Here is a 21,696-nt window from a genome sequence, read left to right on the forward strand (position 1 = left end):
GCGGCTTTCTGACTCCTGTTTTTCATAAAGTCATGCCAACGTCTTCAGTTTCGCGTTTCCCCGCTTCAAACGGACAATCATAAAGTTGTAAACTGCCTCCTCGACATTAACCCATCTTACAAGTCAAGTTGTAAATAAAATCAATTTAATCGGACATCTTGCATAAATTAAAACGCTTTACGCATACAGCGTATTCCGATCCTAGTCACAATAGCGCATACAGCATGGGAGGATCCTAGTCACAACCTTGAAAATAACCAACGGTTAGTTCAAGCGAGCAGTTTGAAATGGTCCGCTTGATTAATGATTAAATTTATAGAAGCAAGAAACGATTCTTGCTTAATTGAGTACAGGGATGGCTCGAAATACAGGATGACAACGAATAAATTATGAAAATGAATAAACAATGGACGGAAAACTGGATGAAGGGTTAACAACGGATAACAAAGGATGAAACAACACACTGAAATACGCGACTAAATCACAAACGCTATATACGCGATAGATTGCACACAACTCGGCATAGTGTAGTGTTATGTTGTCAAGTTTAAAACTTAAAAACTAACAATTCATACCGTGCAGTAAATGTCTAAATGGTGAATGTACCAATTAATAAAGTATATACATAAAAGTATTAAAATCAGACATTTTGTCACATACCGGTATTTAGTTGACAAAGTCATTTAGCGAGGCAAACCTGGTGATCAAATTTCGGTATGACTGTATAACCTGCCATGCAGAAGTCGAGATTAAAGTTGGTCAACTGTGAATAACTTAATTCTTTAAAATAAATTGTAGCACACACAACGCAAGTGCAAGTGGGTATGGCTATGGCTACGTTTTTTCATTTGTGATTTCTTGTACAACGAATTGGAGATAACCTCCGTGACGTGTATGACTTATCCTTTTTAGCCTTAAACCCTAAACCAAGGGGTGTCCAACCCGTGGCCCGCGCGGTATTTTTCGATATGACTTATAGGCTATTACCAACTACTTGGCCTACGTAATTTATGGCGAACTTACATTCCGAGAAATTGGCATTTATTGTTTGTTTACTAATTTCTGACAGCCATGTGAAAAACTCGCTTCGCATTGCTACATCCTCCATCTCACCGAATATTGCCAAACTTGTTTGAGAAAAACAGTGCCAAACTTTACATTGAAATGTCGACGTGCAGTAACAACTTTGTTGAATTTACTATATCTTGGTATGTTTATTGTTCTTATAATTGCAAAAGAGGATAATTCATATTTCTAAGATTAGAATTTTGGTGTGAGGGTTTTAATTAGAAATTATTAGCAGTAAGCATTCAAGTGGCCCGCGCAATCATTCGTAAATCGCATGTGGCCCTTTCGCCAAAAAGGTTGGACACTTCTGCCCTAAACCGTACACATAAAATATAAGAATAAGTGAAGCCATATAACAACAGAGCTCAAAAGAAATTGTGTCTGTTATAACACGAACTCGTAGATCATGTAATCTTAAGGTTTAAAACAGATGCTCTTGTTTTCAAATTTCATCTTTCTTTCTGACCATATTGTCTTGAATCTGTTTTCAATAAACCCGCCCAAATGTTGGCAGGTTTCACTTATTCCTGGCACCACCATTTCATCGGGCATTCCAATTTTCTGTCGAAGTATTCCAGTTATGAAAACGTCGTCTGTATTTATGCGCTTTGAAGTCAACGACGCTTCCCACAATTGTGTGATGACGCGAACGCTGGTTGTGTAGAATCCACCGAGGCAATACTTGGGCCAAAATGGCCAACGGTTATCTTTTTCTGAGATATAATTTTTTGATATCTTCCCGCGAATAGGCTTGCTTATAACCCAGCTTGTTTCGTAAGTGCAAATGATTGGGAATTCTGGCCACTTTTCCACAGAAATTTTTGCAATGTTTTCATCAACGGCCTCTTTTAATTTTACGAGATCAATCATCATATCATCATCACCACTGGAGTAGAAATCTTTGAGGGGAAGCTTATCTGAGGTCCACTGCATCCCCGATAACGTCTTGAAACCGACATCTCTGTAATCGTGAAAATGCATTTTGACAAATACGTCTAATGGAGGAGATGAAATTAAAAGGAACACTGAACTGAAAAAACTGGTTTCCGTTTTCCCCAAAACCCAACTTTTTAATATGAGTTCATTCCGGATTTACTACTTATGGGTGTAGGTGAGTAGTATACCATACATCAGGGGCGGGCAACATACGGCCCGCGACGGGATTTTGAGCTCCCCGCAGACAGTTTCCGGTCTTACATGATAAAACAGACATGGAGAGATAGCTGAACATTTTTTAGGAAAGGTCAACAAATTTCAAGTTTCTACAGTAAACAATGCAACTGTACGCCACGTTTTGCTGTGACTGTGTGCAAGATAAGCCACACCTAGGGAAAATAGGGTTAAAGTTTACATTAAATACGATTTATTCCTTGCATAGGTGTTTAAATACACGATTACTGTTTCGATTCCGGGATCCGGCCCGCCAAGTACTTCATTTTCTCATATCAGGCCCGCCGACCGAAGAAGTTGCCCGCCCCTGCCATACATCTAAGCACATATTTCACTCACTGGTATGCGTCCGAAGCGTTGACTTGTAATATGTCTCCAAACCTGTTATATTCCTCGTCCAATAGAACTTGAGTCCTTGCATCCGCTTGACCAATCACAAAAACAGTTTGGAAAGTGGCGCCATCGAGATAGCCTATAGAACCCCAGGTGTTACGAATCCATTCGCGACGTCTCCCGTAAGATGCAGCCGACTTGATGAAAATAATCATGCTCCAGGATATGTTTTTTCCTGCGAAAATATACCAAGGCCAGTTTCACAATTTCAACCTCATTTGATTTATAAGTGTAATTCAGAATGTTGTAACTTGTTTAATTGCAGTAAACTTTTTTTTGAAAGTGTTAGTCATATTAACGTACCAAGTAAACAGCTGCTTTTGTCGTTATTGGAATAAAAATTTGGTTCTTTTAAAAACTTGTTCGACTTTGCGGAACTAGAAATTGTGCTATAAAGCGATTTATTGGAAGCGTAGGTTTTGTTCAAGGTTGTGACGTTTCTTGATTGCAACGTCATTTCCTTCTGCGTCGCTGTGTTGTTAACGGTTTCGAGATTATTTGACCTTTTACAACTTTGGCTGCAAATCAAAAGCCATGGCTTATTGTTAAACGACGCATGTCTAAGAAATATTTTTTACTTTAACACAAGGTATTGAGTTAAGACAAGTCGATTCATTCGATTGAAACTTAGGTTTCTGTCTTTTGTTTTGAAATTCGAAAAAGTTTCCGATATATACTTACTGTTGAAGCTTTACATAGCTGGCTTGCATTGTAAGCAGTAGGATATTCCAAGTCACAAGCCCCAACACAACAGCAAAATATTTAAAAATTTTGTTGCGACCGACAAGAAATAGCATTTCTTTTCAAATTACAAACTGAAGATATAGGAGTAAGATATATGGATAAAGCAAAAATAAAATTATTTATGATATATTATGAATCGGAGTTGTAACTCTTTTCAGAGCTGTTCGGGTTCGGGTTCGGGCTTAAGTGTGAAACAAAACTGGTTCCAGATTTAGGCAAAAATTCATATTCACACTCTGCCACATTTTCGTCGTAAATTCACTTACACGAATGTGTATGCACTCAGCAGAGCGATTTAAACCTTTGCATAACGCAACAAGTAATGATGATAGTCAGAGAATGGCATCAAAATATAACCGAAGAAAAGGGGCAAACGCCCATCACTAAGTTGACTCTTTAATAGGCCCACCATATTTTCATCGCCAAAAAAGAGGACCATTTCGCCAGCAAGTACAATGCAAATAAAGTTTTACGTTTAAAGAATTTATCACATGTTTTTGGATAATTATACGCATATGCGCAAGTAATGTATTCGGCTTCAGAATCATTACGTCCTTTTCTGAAACAAGGATAGGCCTACTTCTGCCGCAGTTCATCAGAAAACACAGTGTTCCTCTTTGGCATTATTGCTTAGCTTTATTTAGATTTTATGTTTGTCTAAATTAAAACAATGATAAGAAAAATGATTAGACCTCGTGCTGTCGCTGAAAAGTCATTTGACTTGACTTAGGCCTCATGCCGAAAAGTCACATAAACATATAATTCTGTTGAAAATTTAAGCAAGAAAACGCAAAATGCAAAAAAGGAGGACATTTGGGCATTTTTCAGTGTCCTCGGAGGACAATTCATTTTTCTTTAGAAAAGAGAACAAATCCTCCTAAAAGAGGATATATGGTAGCCCTACTCTTTAAGAGCTTCTTCACATAACCTATCATTGAAAATGTTAAACATTCGTCTGCTGATACAGATACAGCAAGGCGACCTTAACCGTTGAAAACGCTCTCCAGTGTATATAAGTCCTAAAATATACATTTTTATCAGCAGCAGCCTAGACTAAATTTGGTTGTTTCGGCTTAATGAGGGTGAGATCTGAAATATTTTATTCACTTATCTTGCAATGGTTTTACATCTTTTCCTTTTCTTTAAATGCAGGGAATAATCTTTTAGTTTATTTAGATCTTTACAGTACTGTGATGATTTTAGCGCCACCGCGCGTTGATTTTGTCCAACCTTTGGGCTAACCGCGTTAAGTATTTCTTAATTAGACATTGTGTTTATTACTGTGCGCTTGGTATGCACTTTTTGCTTATTTATGTCTGCTTGGAAAGCAACCTCGTCATTTGTTCGGAGTTGAGACCCTCAAGCGCCACAGCGCTTCATCTCATTTTCACTTAACTAACACTGCGTGCCAGCTGTAGGTCTTTTGTGGTTGGAGCCTGAGTCATGGTTTTCTTTTCCACTGCAACAAAGCAGATGCAAACTTATCAAAAGTTACTCCCCAAACTTGGAAACTTGTTCCTAAAATTTTCAGCTAACTTTACAGACAAGCGGCTTTCTGACTCCTGTTTTTCATAAAGTCATGCCAACGTCTTCAGTTTCGCGTTTCCCCGCTTCAAACGGACAATCATGAAATTGTAAACTGCCTCCTCGACATTAACCCATCTTACAAGTCAAGTTATAAATAAAATCAATTTAATCGGACGTCTTGAATAAATTAAAACGCTTTACGCATACAGCGTATTCCGATCCTAGTCACAATAGCGCATACAGCATGGGAGGATCCTAGTCACAACCTTGAAAATAACCAACGGTTAGTTCAAGCGAGCAGTTTGAAATGGTCCGCTTGATTAATGATTAAATTTATAGAAGCAAGAAACGATTCTTGCTTTGAGTACAGGGATGGCTCAAAATACAGGATGACAACGAATAAATTACGAAAATGAATAAACAATGGACGGAAAAATGGATGAAGGGTTAACAATGGATAACAAAGGATGAAACAACACACTGAAATACGCAACTAAATCACAAACGCTATATACGCGATAGATTGCACACAACTCGGCATAGTGTAGTGTTATGTTGCCAAGTTTAAAACTTAAAAACTAACAATTCATACCGTGCAGTAAATGTCTAAATGGTGAATGTACCAATTAATAAAGTATATACATAAAAGTATTAAAATCAGACATTTTGTCACATACCGGTATTTAGTTGACAAAGTCATTTAGCGAGGCAAACCTGGTGATCAAATTTCGGTATGACTGTAACCTGCCATGCAGAAGTCGAGATTAAAGTTGGTCAACTGTGAATAACTTAATTCTTTAAAATAAATTGTAGCACACACAACGCAAGTGCAAGTGGGTATGGCTATGGTTATGTTCTTTCATTTGTGATTTCTTGTACAACGAATTGGAGATAACCTCCGTGACGTGTATGACTTATCCTTTTTAGCCTTAAACCCTAAACCAAGGGGTGTCCAACCCGTGGCCCGCGCGGTATTTTTCGATATGACTTATAGGCTATTACCAACTACTTGGCCTACGTAATTTATAGCGAACTTACATTCCGAGAAATTGGCATTTATTATTTGTTTACTAATTTCTGACAGCCATGTGAAAAACTCGCTTCGCATTGCTACATCGTCCATCTCACCGAATATTGCCAAACTTGTTTGAGAAAAACAGTGCCAAACTTTACAGTGAAATGTCGACGTGCATTAACAACTTTGTTGAATTTACTATATCTTGGTATGTTTATTGTTCTTATAATTGCAAAAGAGGATAATTCATATTTCTAAGATTAGAATTTTGGTGTGAGGGTTTTAATTAGAAATTATTAGCAGTAAACATTCAAGTGGCCCGCGCAATCATTCGTAAATCGCATGTGGCCCTTTCGCCAAAAAGGTTGGACACTTCTGCCCTAAACCGTACACATAAAATATAAGAATAAGTGAAGCCATATAACAACAGAGCTCAAAAGAAATTCTCTTTGTTATAACACGAACTCGTAGACCATGTAATCTTAAAGTTTAAAACAGATGCTCTTGTTTTCAAATTTCATCTTTCTTTCTGACCACATTGTCTTGAATTTGTTTTCAAAAAACCCGCCCAAGTGTTGGCAGGTTTCACTTATTCCTGGCACCACCATTTCATCGGGCATTCCAATTTTCTGTCGAAGTATTCCAGTTATAAAAACGTCGTCTGTATTTATGCGCTTTGAAGTCAACGACGCTTCCCACAATTGTCTGATGACGCGAACGCTGGTTGTATAGAATCCACCGAGGCAAAACTTGGGCCAGTTTGGCTCACTATAATCTTGTACAGAAATAAAATTTTTGTCTTGTTTGTCCCGTATAGGATGGGATGATTCTGTTGTTTCGTAAGTGCAAATGATTGGAAATTCTGGCCACTTTTCATCAGAAATTTTTGCAATGTTTTGATCAATGGCCTCTTTTACTTTTACGAGATCAATCATCATATCATCATCACCGCTGGAGTAGAAATATTGACGGGGAAGCTTGTCTGAGGTCCACTGCATCTCTGATAACGTCTGCAAACCGTCATCTCTGAAGTCGTTAATGCATTGTTTATTAAGTAGAAATCCATGATTTAGAAGTACAGTATACCACGTGGAATATGTGAATGAAAAATAACACATCTTTCACTCACAGGTATGCGTCTGAAGCGTCGACATGCCCTATGTCTCCGTATCTGCTATATTCCTCGTCCAATAGAGCTTGAGTAGTTGCCTTTGCTTGACCAATCACAAAAACAGTTTAAAATGTGGCGCCATCGAGATAGCCAATAGAACCCCAGGTTTTACGAATCCATTCGCAACGTCACCCGTAGGATGCAGCCGAATTAATGAAAATATTCATGCTGATTATGCTATTCTGATCATGCTATTCTGATGAAGAGACGGATTTGTTTGACTATAGTTACCCTGCTTATGAAGAGAATTTTTACAATCGCTTAAAGAAGGAAAAGGCAACTGATGTTTGGCAGTACCTTAACGAAGACAGAAAAACATCTAAAACTTTGTGCGATTTTACTATTATTGTTGCGAGTGAGGAATTTAGGGTGCATAAATGTGTGTTGGTGCCACATTCTGAATATTTCAAAACCCTTCTCTCATCAGATTTGCATGACAATTGTAAAAATTCAACAAACATTATCGGAATACCTGTTGATATCATGAAGATTATTGTTGATGGGCTTTACTCTGATGACGACTTATTAACCTGTGACAATGTTGGTGATGTGCTGGCAGCTGCAGATTTTCTACAAATTCCACTCATCAAAACAGAATGCACTGATTTTATTGTTGCCAACAGCAATGAAGACACACTCCTGGCAGACTGGATATTGTTGAACAAATACAATGCAATGTCTCAGAGCATTGCGCGAAGAGTCGATTTCAGCATCAATTTGTGTTCCAGCAATAAGATCAACGAGTTAGAATTTCATGACTTTGAATCATTTTTGGACTTGAAGGCCGATAACAATGGCATGGATCTGCTTAAATGTATTACCTCCTGGACTGAACACAGGAAAAATGAACGTAAGGAATATTTTCCTAAGTTGTTTGATCGAATTAAGCTGCAGCAACTTAAGACAAAATACTTGAATGAAGCTGAGAGGAGTAACAAGCTTGTGAAAGAGGACTATCCAGAGATCTTGGCAAAAATCAGTGAAATAAAACGGAGTCGTTTCACTGAAGATTGTAGCAACAATCATATCGCTATCACGCTCAAGCGAGATGAGTTTGGACACCAATCAGAATATACAGTCTTTGATGCTACAGAAAAATCATTGTCGCAGATTAATTCGTCTGATACTGATTACCATCCCGTCTATTATCCCGGGAAGGAAAACTCTGTTGTGATTGTGCAGGGTGACAAACTGTTTGCAATAGGAGGAACTCGTCCACAAATCAGCAGATCTTCGACCGAATTTTGGTGCAATTGCATCCAAACAGCGTCTGTAACTAAATGGATTCGTTTGCGAGACTTAAGCGTTGGTAGGCGAAAATTTGGGTGCACAATCTTGGAGGGTTGCATTTATGTAGCGGGAGGGCTTGAGCACAACTCACGCTGGTTGTCCAGCGTCGAAGCTTATGACATTGATGACAAAATGTGGGTTTGGACACCAAGCATGTTGCAGAAACGAGAAGGTTTAACATTGGTCTCCTTCAATGGATGCCTCTACGCCATGGGTGGTACCCCCAACCAGTCACGGGTTTTGCGTTTTGTGGAATGCTATGATGGGGAAATCTGGAGAAGAATTGCGCCCATGAAGAAAACTCGAACAGATTTTGCTGCAGTAGTTCTTAACAATCACATTTATGCAATTGGTGGGAAAACCAGGGGCGACTCTACCACGGCATCGGTGGAGAAGTATGACCCATCAGCTAAAGTGTGGATCTATGTTGCCTCCATGCATAAGCCAAGATCTAATCATACGGCTTGTGTTTCTAACGGAAACATTTATGTAGTTAATTCAAAAGATCACTCTGATGTAGAAGTTTACGACTCTGTGAAGAATTGTTGGATGCTTCTGCAACTAGACAAGTGATGGTGATTTTTTTCTCACTAACTGGTATTAAATGTCCAGTTTTTAATTTTTGTTTTTTGACTCGAGCTCTTAAGTTTGAGTCTGTTAACATTTCCAAAATAATTTTCATTGCATCTTAATTTTATGATATCTCTTCGATAGACATCTTTTATACTGCCACTAGTCATTTATTTGGTTTTAGTTACTTCTATGATCTTGAATTTAGATTCACGCAATTCTTTCTTAGTCAACTTGTGATGCAGTTATAAAGTTACGCTTGTAAATATCTTGTTTGACATGGCATTTTTTCTATGTGGTGCACCTTCTTTTTCCATTTTCGTGATGTAGCATTTGTCAAAGAACGCACTGTAAACACAGTCCCTTTCAAAAGTTGTTCTAATATTATTGAATACAAACTGGTGAATTTTTAGTCTGCTAAGCAATGTAATCACTTCATACACAGCTGCTATCAGTTCCCTAATAAAATGTTTGAAGAAGTACTAGCAGAAGTGTTCATAGATCATACTAACAAAATCATGCTACGTAATCCTGAGCACAGAGAAACGGTCATTCCATGCAAGTACCAGCTCGACGCAGCTTATCAAACCGATAGTTAAAGAAGCAAACCACCGTAACTTGAAACAACAATAAAAGAATTCCCGAAAACTAGTGTTTACAATTAGGCTGTGGTTTTTCATTTGTGATCTCTTGTACAACGAATTGGAGATAACATTCGTGACGTGGTATGACTTATCATTTTTAGCCTAAAGCCCTAAACCGTACATATAAAAGATAAGATTAAGTGAAGCCTGACAACAACAGAGCTAAAAAAAATCAGTTTGTTACAATACGGATTATTAGACCATGTAATCTTAAAGTTTAAAACAGATGCTCTTGTTTTCAAATTTCTTCTTTCTTTCTGACCACATTGTCTTGAATCTGTTTTCAATAAACCCGCCCAAGTGTTGGCAGGTTTCACTTATTCCTGGCACCACCATTTCATCGGGCATTCCAATTTTCTGTCGAAGTATTCCAGTTATGAAAACGTCGTCTGTATTTATGCGCTTTGAAGTCAACGACGCTTCCCACAATTGTGTGATGACGCGAACGCTGGTTGTGTAGTATCCACCTTTGCAAAACTTGGGCCAAAATGGCCAACGGTAATCTTTTTCTGAGATATAATTTTTTGATAGCTTCCATCGAATAGGCTTGCTTTCAACCAAGGATGTTTCGAAAGTGCAAATGATTGGAAATTCTGGCCACTTTTCCTCAGAAGTTTTTGCAATGTTTTGATCAACGGCCTCCTTTACTTTAACGAGATCAATCATCATATCATCATCACCACTGGAGTAGAAATATTGACGGGGAAGCTTATCTAAGGTCCACTGCATCCCCGATAACGTCTTCAAACCGACATCTCTGAAATCATTAAAGCATTGTTTATGAAATAGAAATCCATGATTTAGAAGAAGCCAGGTGGAATATGTGAATAAAAAATAACACATCTTTCTCTCACTGGTATGCGTCCGAAGCCTCGACTTGCAATATATCTCCGTATCTGTTATATTCCTCGTCCAATAAAGCTTGAGTAGTTGCCTTTGCTTGACCAATCACAAAAACAATTTGGAAAGTGGCGCCATCCAGATAGCCAATAGAACCCCAGGTGTTACGAATCCATTCGCGACGTATCCCGTAAGATGCTGCCGACTTGATGAAAATAATCATGCTCCAAGATATTTTTTTTCCTGCGAGAATATACCAAGGTCAGTTTCAACGTCGTTTGATGCAAATAAGTGTAATTCAGAATGTTGTAACTTGTTTAATTGCAGTATACCTGTTTTTGTAAGTTTTAGTCATGAATATTAACGTACCAGGAAAACAGCTGCTTTTGTCGTTCTTAAAATAAAACATTGGTTCTTTTAAGATCTTGATCGACTTTGCGGAACTAGAAATTGTGCTATAAAGCGATTTATCGGAAGTGTCGGTTTTGTTCGAGGATGTGACGTTTCTTGATTGCAACGTCATTTCCTTCTGCGTCGCTGCGGTTTTAATGGCTTCTGGACTATTTGACCTTTTACAACTTTGGCTGAAAATCAAAAGCCATGGCTTATTGTTAAACGCAGCATGTGTAAGAAATATTTTTTACTTTTGCACAAGATATTGAGTTAAGAGAAATCGATTTATTCGATTGAAACTTAGGTTTCTGTGTTTTGTTCTGAAAGTCGAAAGTGTTTCCGATATATACTTACTGTTGATGCTTTACATAGCTGGCTTGCATGGTAAGCAGTAAGAGATTCCAAGTCACAAACCCCAATACAACAGCAAAATATTTAAAAATTTTGTTGCGACCGTCAAGAAATAGCATTTCTCTTCAAATTAAAAGCTGAAGATATAGGAGTAAGATATATGGATAAAGCAAAAATAAAATTATTCATGATATATTTTAAATCAGAGTTGTAACTCTTTTCAGAGCTTTTCGGTTCGGGTTCAGGCTTAAGTGTGAAACAAAACTGATTCCAGATTTGGGCCCAAAATCATATTCACGCTCTGCCACATTTTCGTCGTAAATTCACTTACACGAATGTGTATGCACTCAGCAGAGCGCTTTAAACCTTTGCATAACGCAACAAGTAATGATGTTAGTCAGAGAATGGCATCAAAATATAACCGAAAGAAAAGGGGCAAACGTCCGTCACCAAGTTGACTCTTTAAGAGCTTCTTCACATAACCTATCATTGAAATTGTTAAACACTCGTCTGATGATACGGACACAGCAAGGCGATCTTAACCTTTGAAAGCGCTTTCCAGCGTATATAAGTCCCAAAATACACATTTTCATCATCATCAGCTTAGACTAAGTTTGGTTGTTTCGGCTTAATGAGGGTGAGATCTGAATTATTTTTTTCACTTATATTGCAATGGTTTTACATCTTTTCCTTTTATGCGGAGGAATTCAGAGATTAGTCTTAGTTTTTTTTGCACCCATACCCATACGCTATAGGCAGGGTTGCCATCGGTCTGGACTCAAAAATAAGGACGAACAAGAAAAAAAGAAGAATGCCACCTTAAATAGGCACAACTGGAAAAGGCAAGCAATGTTCCAAAAAGGAAAAAACGAGATACTATTTACATGTTCTCCATCTTTGTATCTCTTTGTTACAAAATGGAAATGGTATACTAAAGGTATCAAAATGCCAAAAATACTAATCTTTGCCCTAAAAATAAGACGAAAATAATAACGCAAGTGTAATTAGGGACAAATCTTAGAAATAAGGACGGTAGGGCAATCCTGGCTAAAGTGCTATGCAGTAATATGGCGTTTGTAGCGCCACCGTACGGTGACTTTGTCCAAACTTTGAGCTTCAAGCTTTAAATTCTTCGTATTTAGACATTGTGTTAAATACTGTGCGCTTGGTATGCGAGTTTTGCTTGTTTATGTCTGCTTGGAAAGCAGCCTCGTCATTTGTTCGGAGTTGGGACCCTCAAGCGCCACAGCACTTCATTTCATTTTCACTTAACTAACACTGCGTGCCAGCTGTGTAGGTCTTCTGTGGTTGGAGCCTGAGTCATATTTATCTTTTCAACTGCAACAAAGCAGGTGAGGGATTATCAAAAATTACTCCCCAAACCTGGATGCTTGTTCGTAAAAGTTTCAGCTAACTTTACAGACAAGCAGCTTACTTACTCCTGTTTTTCATAACGTCAAGACAAATCCTTCTGTATCGAGTTTCCCCGCTTTAAACGGACAATTATAAAGTTGTAAACTGCCTCCTCGACATTAGCTCACCTTACAAGTCAAGTTATAAATAAAAACAATTTAACCGGACGTCTTGAATTAGTTAAAACAGACGGACTGCAACCTCTTCACAACCCAGTCTACAGCATGAGACGATCCTAATCACAACCTTGAAAATCACAAACGGTTACTTTAAGCGAGCATTGTGAAATGGTTCGCTTGATTAGTGATTAAATTTTTAGAAGCAATAAACGATTCTTTCTTTTAGTACAGGGATGGCTCGAAATACAGGATGACAACGAATAAATTACGAAAATGAATAAACAATGGACGGAAAAATGGATGAAGGGTTAACAACGGATAACAAAGGATGAAACAACACACTGAAATACGCGACTAAATCACAAACGCTATATACGCGATAGATTACACACAACTCGGCTTTCAATGTTATGTCTTCATGTTTAAAACTTAAAACTAACAATTCTTATCAGGCAATAAATGTTTAAATGGTGAATGTAGCTATTAATAAAGTATGTACATAAAAGTATTAAAATCAGACATTTTGTAAAATATTTAGTTGACAAAGTCATTTAGTGAAGCAAACCTGGTGATCAAATTTCGGTATGACTGTAACCTACCATGCAGAAGTCGAGTGAGGAGTTGGTCAACTTTGATTAATGTAATTCTTGCAAAAAAATTGTAGCACACACAACGCAATTGCAAGTGGCTATGGCTATAACTATGTTTTTTCATTTGTGATCTCTTGTACAACGAATTGAAAATAACCTCCGTGACGTGGTATGACTTATCCATTTTAGCCTAAAGCCCTAAACCGTACACATAAAACAAAAGAATAAGTGAAGCCATATAACAACAGAGTTCAAAAGAAATTCTGTCTGTTACCACACGGACTAGTAAACCATGTAATTTTAAAGTTTAAAAAAAATCCTCTTGTTTTCAAATTTCCTCTTTCTTTCTGTCCACATGCTCTTGAATTTATTTATGTCTAATCCGCCCAAGTGTTGGCAGGTTTCATTTATTCCTGGCACCACCATTTCATCGGGCATTCCGATTTTTCTGTCGAAGTATTCCAGTTATGAAAACGTCGTCTGTATTTATGCGCTTTGAAGTCAACGACGCTTCCCACATTTGTCTGATGACCCGAACGCTGGTTGTGTAGAATCCATCGAGGCAATACTTGGGCCAAAATGGCCAACGGTAATCTTTTTCTGAGATATAATTTTTTGATAGCTTCCATCGAATAGGCTTGCTTATAACCCAGCTTGTTTCGTATGTGCAAATGATTGGGAATTCTGGCCACTTTTTCTCAGAAACTTTTGCTATGTTTTGATCAACGGCCTCTTTTAATTTTACGAGATCATATCATCATCATATTTGAGTATCATAAAAATATTTGAGGAAAAGCTTGTCTGAGGTCCACTGCGTCCCCGATAACGTCTTGAAACCGACATCTCTGTAATCGTGAAAATGGATTTTGACAAATACGTCTAACGGAGGAGATGAATTTAAAAGGAACACTGAACTGAAAAAACTGGTTTCCCTTTTCCCCAAAACCCATTTTTTAGTATGAGTTCAGTCACGATTAACAACTTATGGGTGTAGGTGACTAGTATACCATTTATCTAAGCACATATTTCACTCACTGGTACGCGTCCGAAGCCTCGACTTGCAATATGTATCCATATATGTTATGTTCCTCGTCCAATAGAGCTTGAGTACTTTCCTGTGCTTGACCAATCACAAAAACAATTTGGAAAGTGGCGCCATCGAGATAGCCTATAGAACCCCAGGTTTTACGAATCCATTCGCGACGTCTCCCGTAAGATGCAGCCGACTTGATGAAAATAATCATACTCCAAGATATGTTTTTTCCTGCGAAAATATACCAAGGTCAGTTTCAACGTCGTTTGATTTAAATAAGTGTAATTCAGAATGTTGAAACTGCTTTTTAATTGCAGTATACTTGTCTTTGAAAGATTTATTCATATTAACGTACCAAGTAAACAGCTGCTTTTGTCGTTATTGGAATAAATATTTGGTTCTGTTAAGAAATTGGTCGACTTTGCGGAACTTGAAATTGTGCTATAAAGCGATTTATCGGAAGCGTCGGTTTTGTTCGAGGTTGTGACGTTTCTTGATTGCAACGTCATTTCCTTCTGTGTCGCTGCGGTGTTAATGGCTTCGGGATTATTTGACCTTTTACAACTTTGGCTGCAAATCAAAAACCATGGCTTATTGTTAAACGCAGCATGTCTAAGAAATATTTTTCACTTTTACACAAGATATTGAGTTAAGAGAAGTCGATTCATTCGATTGAAACTTAGGTTACTGTCTTTTGTTTTCAAAGTCGAAAATGTTTCTGATAGTTACAGGTACTTACTGATGAAGCTTTACATAGCTGGCTTGCATGGTAAGCAGTAACAGAGCCCAAGGCACAAGCCCCAACAGAACTGCAAAATACTTAAAATGTTGGTTGTGACCGTCAAGAAATAGCATTTCTATTCAAATTACAAGCTGAAGATATAGGAGTAAGATATATGAATAAAGCAAAAATAAAATTATTCATGATATATTATGAATCAGAGTTGTAACTCTTTTCAGAGCTGTTCGGTTCGGGTTGGGGCTTAAGTGTGAAAAAAAACTGCTTCCAGATTTGGGCCCAAATTCATAATCACACAATGCCACATTTTCGTCGTAAATTCACTTACACGAATGTGTATGCACTCAGCAGAGCGCTTAAAACCTCTCGCATTGCGCAACAAGAAATGATGGTAGTGAAAGAATGGCATCAAAATATAACCGAAAGAAAAGGGGCAAACGCCCATCACTAAGTTGACTCTTTAAGAGCTTCTTCAAATAACCTATCATTGAAATTGTTAAACAATCGTCTGCTGATACGGAAACAGCAAGTTGACCTTAACCGGTGAAAGCGCTCTCCAGCGTATATAAGTCCTAAAATATACATTTTATCATCATTAGCCTAGACAAAATTTGATTGTTTCGGCTTCATGAGGGTGAGATCTGAAATATTTTATTCACTTATATTGCAATGGCTTTACATCTTTTCCTTTTATGCAGAGGAATTCAGAGTTTAGTCTTAGTTTCTTTACACCCACACCCATAAGCTATAGTCAGGGTTGCCATCGGTCTGCACTCAAAAATAAGGTCGAACAGGAACCAAAAAAAAATACTACCTTAAACAGTGCACAACAGAAGGCAATCAATGTTCCAAAATTGAAAAAACCAGATACTGTTTGCATTTTCTTAATTTATGTATCTCTTTGGTACAATATGTTATAATGAAGGTGTCAAAATGCCAAAATACGAACCTCTGCCCTAAAAATAAGACGAAAATAAGAACGTAAGTGAAAATAAGGATAAATCTTAGAAGAAAAAACAAAATTTTTTCTAATACACAGACCTTCAAAAAAAGGAAAATATTAGAAATAAGGACGGTATGGCAACCCTGGCTATAGTGCTATGCAGTACTATGGCGGTTGTAGCGCCACCGCACGGCGAATTTGTCCAACCTTTGGGCTGTGTACCCTGAATCATGTTTTTATTTCAACTGCAACAAAGGAAATGAAGGCTTATCAAAAATTACTCCCCAAACCTGGATGCTTGTTCGTAAAATCTTCAGCTAACTTTGCAGACAAGCAGCTTACTGACTCCTGTTTTTCATAACGTCACGCCAACGTATTCAGTTTCGAGTTTCTCCGCTGTAAACGGACAATCATGAAGTTGTAAACTGCCTCCTCGACATTAGCCCATCTTACAAGTCAAGTTATAAATAAAATCAATTTAATCGGACAACTTGAATAAATTAAAACGCTTCACGCATACAGCATGGAACTACCATATTCACAACCTTGAAAATTACCAACGGTTAGTTCAAGCGCGCAGTGTGAAATGGTTCGCTTGATTAGTGATTAAATTTATAGAAGTGAGAAACGATTCTTGCTTTGAGTACAGAGATGGCTCGAAATACAGGATGACAACGAATAAATTATGAAAATGAATAAACAATGGACGGAAAATGGATGAAGGGTTAACAATGGATAACAAAGGATGAAACAACACACTGAAATACGGAACTAAATCACAAACGTTATATACGCGATAGATTACACACAACTCGGCATAGTGTAGTGTTGTCAAGTTTAAAAGTTTGAAACTAACAATTCATATCGTGCAGTAAATGTCTAAATGGTGAATGTACCAATTAATAAAGTATATACATAAAAGTATTAAAATCAGACATTTTGTCTCATATTTAGTTGACAAAGTCATTTAACGAGGTATGTTGCATTTAAAGTGATCAAATTTCGGTATGACTGTAACCTGCCATGCAGAAGTCGAGATAGAAGTTGGTCAACTTCAATTAACTTAATTCTTTCAAATAAATTGTAGCACAAACAACGCAAGTGCAAGTGGATATGGCTATGGCTACGTTTTTTCATTTGTGATCTCATGTACAACGAATTGGAGATAACCTCCGTGTCGTGGTATGACTTATCATTTTTAGCCTAAAACCGTAAAGGCCTAAACCGTACACATAAAATATAAGAATAAGTGAAGCCATATAACAACAGAGCTCAAAAGAAATTCTCTCTGTTATAACACGAACTCGTAGACCATGTAATCTTAAATTTTAAAACAGATGCTCTTGTTTTCAAATTTCTTCTTTCTTTCTGACCATATTGTCTTGAATCTGTTTTCAATAAACCCGCCCAAGTGTTGGCAGGTTTCACTTATTCCTGGCACCACCATTTCATCGGGCATTCCGATTTTCTGTCGAAGTATTCCAGTTATGAAAACGTCGTCTGTATTTATGCGCTTTGAAGTCAACGACGCTTCCCACAATTGTCTGATGACGCGAACGCTGGTTGTATAGAATCCACCGAGGCAAAACTTGGGCCAGTTTGGCTCACTATAATCTTGTACAGAAATAAAATTTTTGTCTTGTTTGTCCCGTATAGGATGCGCTGATTCTGTTGTTTCGTAAGTGCAAATGATTGGAAATTCTGGCCACTTTTCCTCAGAAATTTTTGCAATGTTTTTATCAACGGCCTCCTTGACTTTAACGAGATCAATCATCATATCATCATCACCGCTGGAGTAGAAATATTGACGGGGAAGCTTGTCTGAGGTCCACTGCATCCCCGATAACGTCTTGAAACCGACATCTCTGAAATCGTGAAAATAGCTTTTGATAAATAAAAAGAATTATATTTAAAAATCGGTAACGTCAACACTTGACATTCCGTTGCCACCTAACAAACACCGCCCTTTAGCATAAGGGTTGCCATACGTCAGGATTTTCCATGTCAGGGACTTTATTGTTCAAATCTGCGTCAGGGATAAATATTAAAAAGTGCTTAAAAGTCCGGGTTTTTGAACATTGTATTTCATGAAAGTTAACTGGCAAGTATTTCACCATAAGAGTTTGTTTAGTGCCAAAGATTAAACTTTGTTATTGTTTTGCTGTTGAAAATGGCAAAGCGAAAATGTAAATTTACTGACGAGATGCAGGCAAGCTATGAAGAGACCCTTTTGACTTATGAGGATATCTTAACTTAATTTACCTGATGAATTATTGTACACTATTGTTGTGTGTGTTTAGAATACTTTAACCTTTTTCCGGCCGAAAGGTTTTAATATTACATTAGAAATAGCTTACAAGAAAAGGTTTCTATTATAGGTGTTGTACACTTTCTCAATATTACTAATAACCAAGAACAAAAGTAATACTACTGCTTACAAGATGGCTATTGTCTATTAAAAAGAAAGTAGTTGGACTAAGCAAATGTGGCAATTCTGTACTTTTTCCCCTCTGTGACATTTATGCTGTCTTGCAGAAAAAATAAGCGTTTGGTTTGGTAGGATGTACGAACATATACTGTAAAAAGTGGTGTAGCGCCTGTTTATTGTCGCAAAAGTTGGTCATTGAGACAGACAGGAATTTGGCTTTTTCTGATATGGTAGCCCTAGTTTAGCATCGACCCACTCAGAATCTACAAAATAGCAGATTTTCTCAACCAGGCTTGATAACTTGCCTTTTAGGGGGCGCGAAACTTGAGAAAAAAAATGGCCTAAGTACAGTAGTTGAATCTTAAAGTGTTGTCAGTCGAATGGTGCACATCAGTCAACTGGAGCATAGTTGAGTCTCAGCTTAAGTTAAAACGTTTTGTCTTTTTGGAGACAATTGGGGTGCGACAACGCATGAAAGGATTTTTAGGGAAGCGAGGAAAAATGGTTGGAACCCTTAACCTAAAGCATAGAAGTATATGTGAATAAACAAAAAGCGCTTATTCAAGCACGTATTTCTCTTACAGATATGCATCTGAAGCGTCGACTTGCAATATGTCTCCATATCTACTATGTTCCTCGTCCAATAGAGCTTGGGTTTTCGCATCTGTTTGACCAGTTACAAAAATAGTTTGAAAGGTGACACCATCAAGATAGTCAATAGAACCCCAGGTTTTACGAATCCATTCGCGACGTCTCCCGTAGGATGCAGCCGACTTGATGAAAATAATCATGCTCCAAGATATGTTTTTTCCTTCAAAAATAAACCAGATTCAGTTTAAGCATGGTTAACAAAAAAGTTTGATTTAATTTTAGAACATTGCAATGTTTCAAACAACATATTTATATCTTTGCAAATTTGCAAAATGTTTTTGATTTTTTTATTTAGGCTACATCAGCATACCTAATAAACAGCTGTTAATTTCTCTGTTGGAAAAAAATGTTGGCTCCTGCAGAAATTCGTAAGATTTCGATGAAATTGAAGTTGTTTCAGAAGAGAAACCAATTGGAGCATCGGTTGTGTTCGAATATGAGATGTCTCTTGCTTGCAACGTCATTTCTCTCTGCGTTGCTGGCGTATTAATGGCAGCGTTTTTCTGGCGCGCTTTGCTACTTTGGCTAGAGTTAAAAATCCACGGATTATCTTCAAACGTAGCAGAAGAAACAAACATGTTTTCTCTGATTCTTTTTGTTGACATAGTGATAAGTTATGACTAGTGGATACACAGTTTGTGTAAATGAAATTCACCGCTTTTTAATTTTTTATTATTTGCTATCGAGAAGTTTTGCAATACTCACTGGTGGCGGTTAGTTCGTCTGACTTGCATGGTAATCACCAGAAAACTCCAAACCACAAGCCCCAACACAATCGCAAAAAACTTTAGTTTTTTGTTGCGACCAACAAAAAATGTCATTGCTTTTAAAACAACCCTGGTAAGGGCAATCCATAGACAAATTGAAAAATATTATTTCGTTTATAGTAACTGCGCTTAAAATCAAGTAGACCTATGCATCAAACGTAACATTGTTCCCTGCTATGGACTGAAACAAAAACTTTTATATTCGCTTGTGTGTGGGAGGAACTGTGCGACACTGTCGGAAGACCAGGCCATGTTTTTCCGAAAATTGTTGACTTCCAGAATTAGAAAACCTGATTTTCGTTGCACATTGTTAAGGTCAGAGTCGTAACCAAGTCATCAAACTCGAGTTGAATAAGGCAAGTCGAGTGTCTTGCAAAAACAGACTCGAGTCAAGTAGAGCCATTTGGCAAATAAGACTCGAGTTTGGTCAAGTTAAACGATATAGGAAGCCAAGGCATACTGAAAGCAAAAATACCGTTTCTTTCGAAAAGCAACATTTGAAAATTTAAGTTTTCTTAATTTTGCTGCCCAATACCCGTTCGTATGAATTGTAGACAAACAAAACTTTATTTTAAGTTTCACTAATTTGTTTGGACAAAAGAAGAATAAAATCGTTCTACTTTAATGCTGAAACCTATAAATCAACATGAAGCGACTCGAGTCAAGTCGAGTCGTTTATATATTTTTTTTAGAAAGAGCCTCGAATTAAATCAAGTCTTTGCAAAAAGTGACTCGAGTCAGTCACGATAAATGAGTGGAAACTAAAGCCCTTAAATATTATTAAGTATACTTCTATGGAGTATGATGGGTAGCAGCTTTTATTAACAAGTAACTACTGCATCTAGTATAGGTTTTCACGCTTAAATCTGTTGGACCGCAAACTTCATGCCGCTCCTTATGCTTATAGTTGTGTGTATGGTCTAATCTAACCGGTTCTGTTTTCAAAAAAGGCCGCTCTACTACATACAGATCTGATCTCATCTTTGCTAGGAATTTTTTGACCTATCTCTGACACAAAATTGCTGAATTAACACTGTTCATTATTTTTGGGCTGCTGTGCAACTGTGCTGTGCAAATAACTTGCGTATTGGGCGCATTAAACATCACACTTGCTTCAACGAATGTAAAACAAAAAACAATTATTAATCAAGCGAAATAAAACTTCCTTTGTAACTGTGTTACGACTTAAATGACTGTTACCTGCCCCACTATTGTGGGGTTACCTGGTGCGCTTTGTTCTCATTTACTCGCCGTCTCTCATTACACAGATGTATTTCATGTACTTACTTAAAGAAAGTAACATTTCACGAAAAGTAGGCAACCCAGTTGTTAAAGGTAAGAGCTTATAGGAGAGATCGGACACCGGTACGTGAAAAAGATAATTTCACTTGTTTAAAGTTTGACTTGAGTTAGATTTAGATTAGAAGGTATAAATTTAGGCTACTACAGTATGTCTGCAACCACAGAAGTGAAAGCGTCTGATAAATCTTATCACAACGATTTCATGGATGTATATTGTTTACTTGCGTTTCGCATTGTCCTCAATATCAGTCGTGTAATTATTTTGAGTTTTGCTATTTGGCCTTGAAAGTTAGATTTCCATAATTGTCTTGCTTCAATGTGCAATGCATGGATGAACTGTTGTTTATAATCTTCTTCTTGTGAAAAACGATGCAAACTAAAAACAAAAAAGTGAATTCTTTGATAACATATGAATGGTAAATCTTAAAGATTGAAACAGGAATTTTGATTTTCGATTTTCTTTATTTGTTCTGACCAAAATATCTGGAATTTATTTTCTTTTAATCCGCCCCCCAAGTGTTGGCAGGTTTCACTT

General features: G+C 37.4%; 5 protein-coding genes across 5 annotated transcripts; 1 reads left to right on the plus strand and 4 right to left on the minus strand.

Moving 5' to 3' along the window:
* Nucleotides 1-1,482: 1,482 nt before the first annotated feature.
* LOC143462127 (beta-1,3-galactosyltransferase brn-like) lies at nucleotides 1,483-3,136 on the minus strand. The gene is made up of 2 exons (XM_076960170.1): nucleotides 2,578-3,136; nucleotides 1,483-2,029 (listed from the first exon to the last, which is right to left on the minus strand). Exons 1-2 carry the CDS (start codon nucleotides 2,784-2,786, stop codon nucleotides 1,483-1,485), a joined length of 756 nt encoding a protein of 251 aa, XP_076816285.1. The 5' UTR covers nucleotides 2,787-3,136.
* A 3,263-nt stretch (nucleotides 3,137-6,399) lies between these two features.
* LOC143462128 (beta-1,3-galactosyltransferase brn-like) lies at nucleotides 6,400-6,915 on the minus strand. The gene has a single exon (XM_076960171.1). It carries the CDS (start codon nucleotides 6,913-6,915, stop codon nucleotides 6,400-6,402), a length of 516 nt encoding a protein of 171 aa, XP_076816286.1.
* A 656-nt stretch (nucleotides 6,916-7,571) lies between these two features.
* LOC143462129 (kelch-like protein 41a) lies at nucleotides 7,572-8,951 on the plus strand. The gene has a single exon (XM_076960172.1). The coding sequence runs from the start codon at nucleotides 7,572-7,574 to the stop codon at nucleotides 8,949-8,951; it is 1,380 nt and encodes a 459-aa protein (XP_076816287.1).
* Nucleotides 8,952-9,802: 851 nt separating this feature from the next.
* On the minus strand, nucleotides 9,803-11,485 carry LOC143462133 (beta-1,3-galactosyltransferase brn-like). The gene is made up of 4 exons (XM_076960176.1): nucleotides 11,180-11,485; nucleotides 10,802-11,016; nucleotides 10,447-10,675; nucleotides 9,803-10,349 (listed from the first exon to the last, which is right to left on the minus strand). Exons 1-4 carry the CDS (start codon nucleotides 11,293-11,295, stop codon nucleotides 9,803-9,805), a joined length of 1,107 nt encoding a protein of 368 aa, XP_076816291.1. The 5' UTR covers nucleotides 11,296-11,485.
* A 2,844-nt stretch (nucleotides 11,486-14,329) lies between these two features.
* Nucleotides 14,330-20,983, minus strand: LOC143462134 (beta-1,3-galactosyltransferase 1-like). Its single transcript, XM_076960177.1, has 6 exons — nucleotides 19,798-20,983; nucleotides 19,403-19,617; nucleotides 19,024-19,252; nucleotides 17,387-17,878; nucleotides 14,687-14,901; nucleotides 14,330-14,562 (listed from the first exon to the last, which is right to left on the minus strand). The coding sequence occupies exons 1-6, from the start codon at nucleotides 19,911-19,913 to the stop codon at nucleotides 14,330-14,332; spliced, it is 1,500 nt and encodes a 499-aa protein (XP_076816292.1). The 5' UTR covers nucleotides 19,914-20,983.
* Between the last annotated feature and the right edge of the window lie 713 nt (nucleotides 20,984-21,696).

Source organism: Clavelina lepadiformis, chromosome 6, assembly GCF_947623445.1.
Source record: "Clavelina lepadiformis chromosome 6, kaClaLepa1.1, whole genome shotgun sequence".
Taxonomy (NCBI): domain Eukaryota; kingdom Metazoa; phylum Chordata; class Ascidiacea; order Aplousobranchia; family Clavelinidae; genus Clavelina; species Clavelina lepadiformis.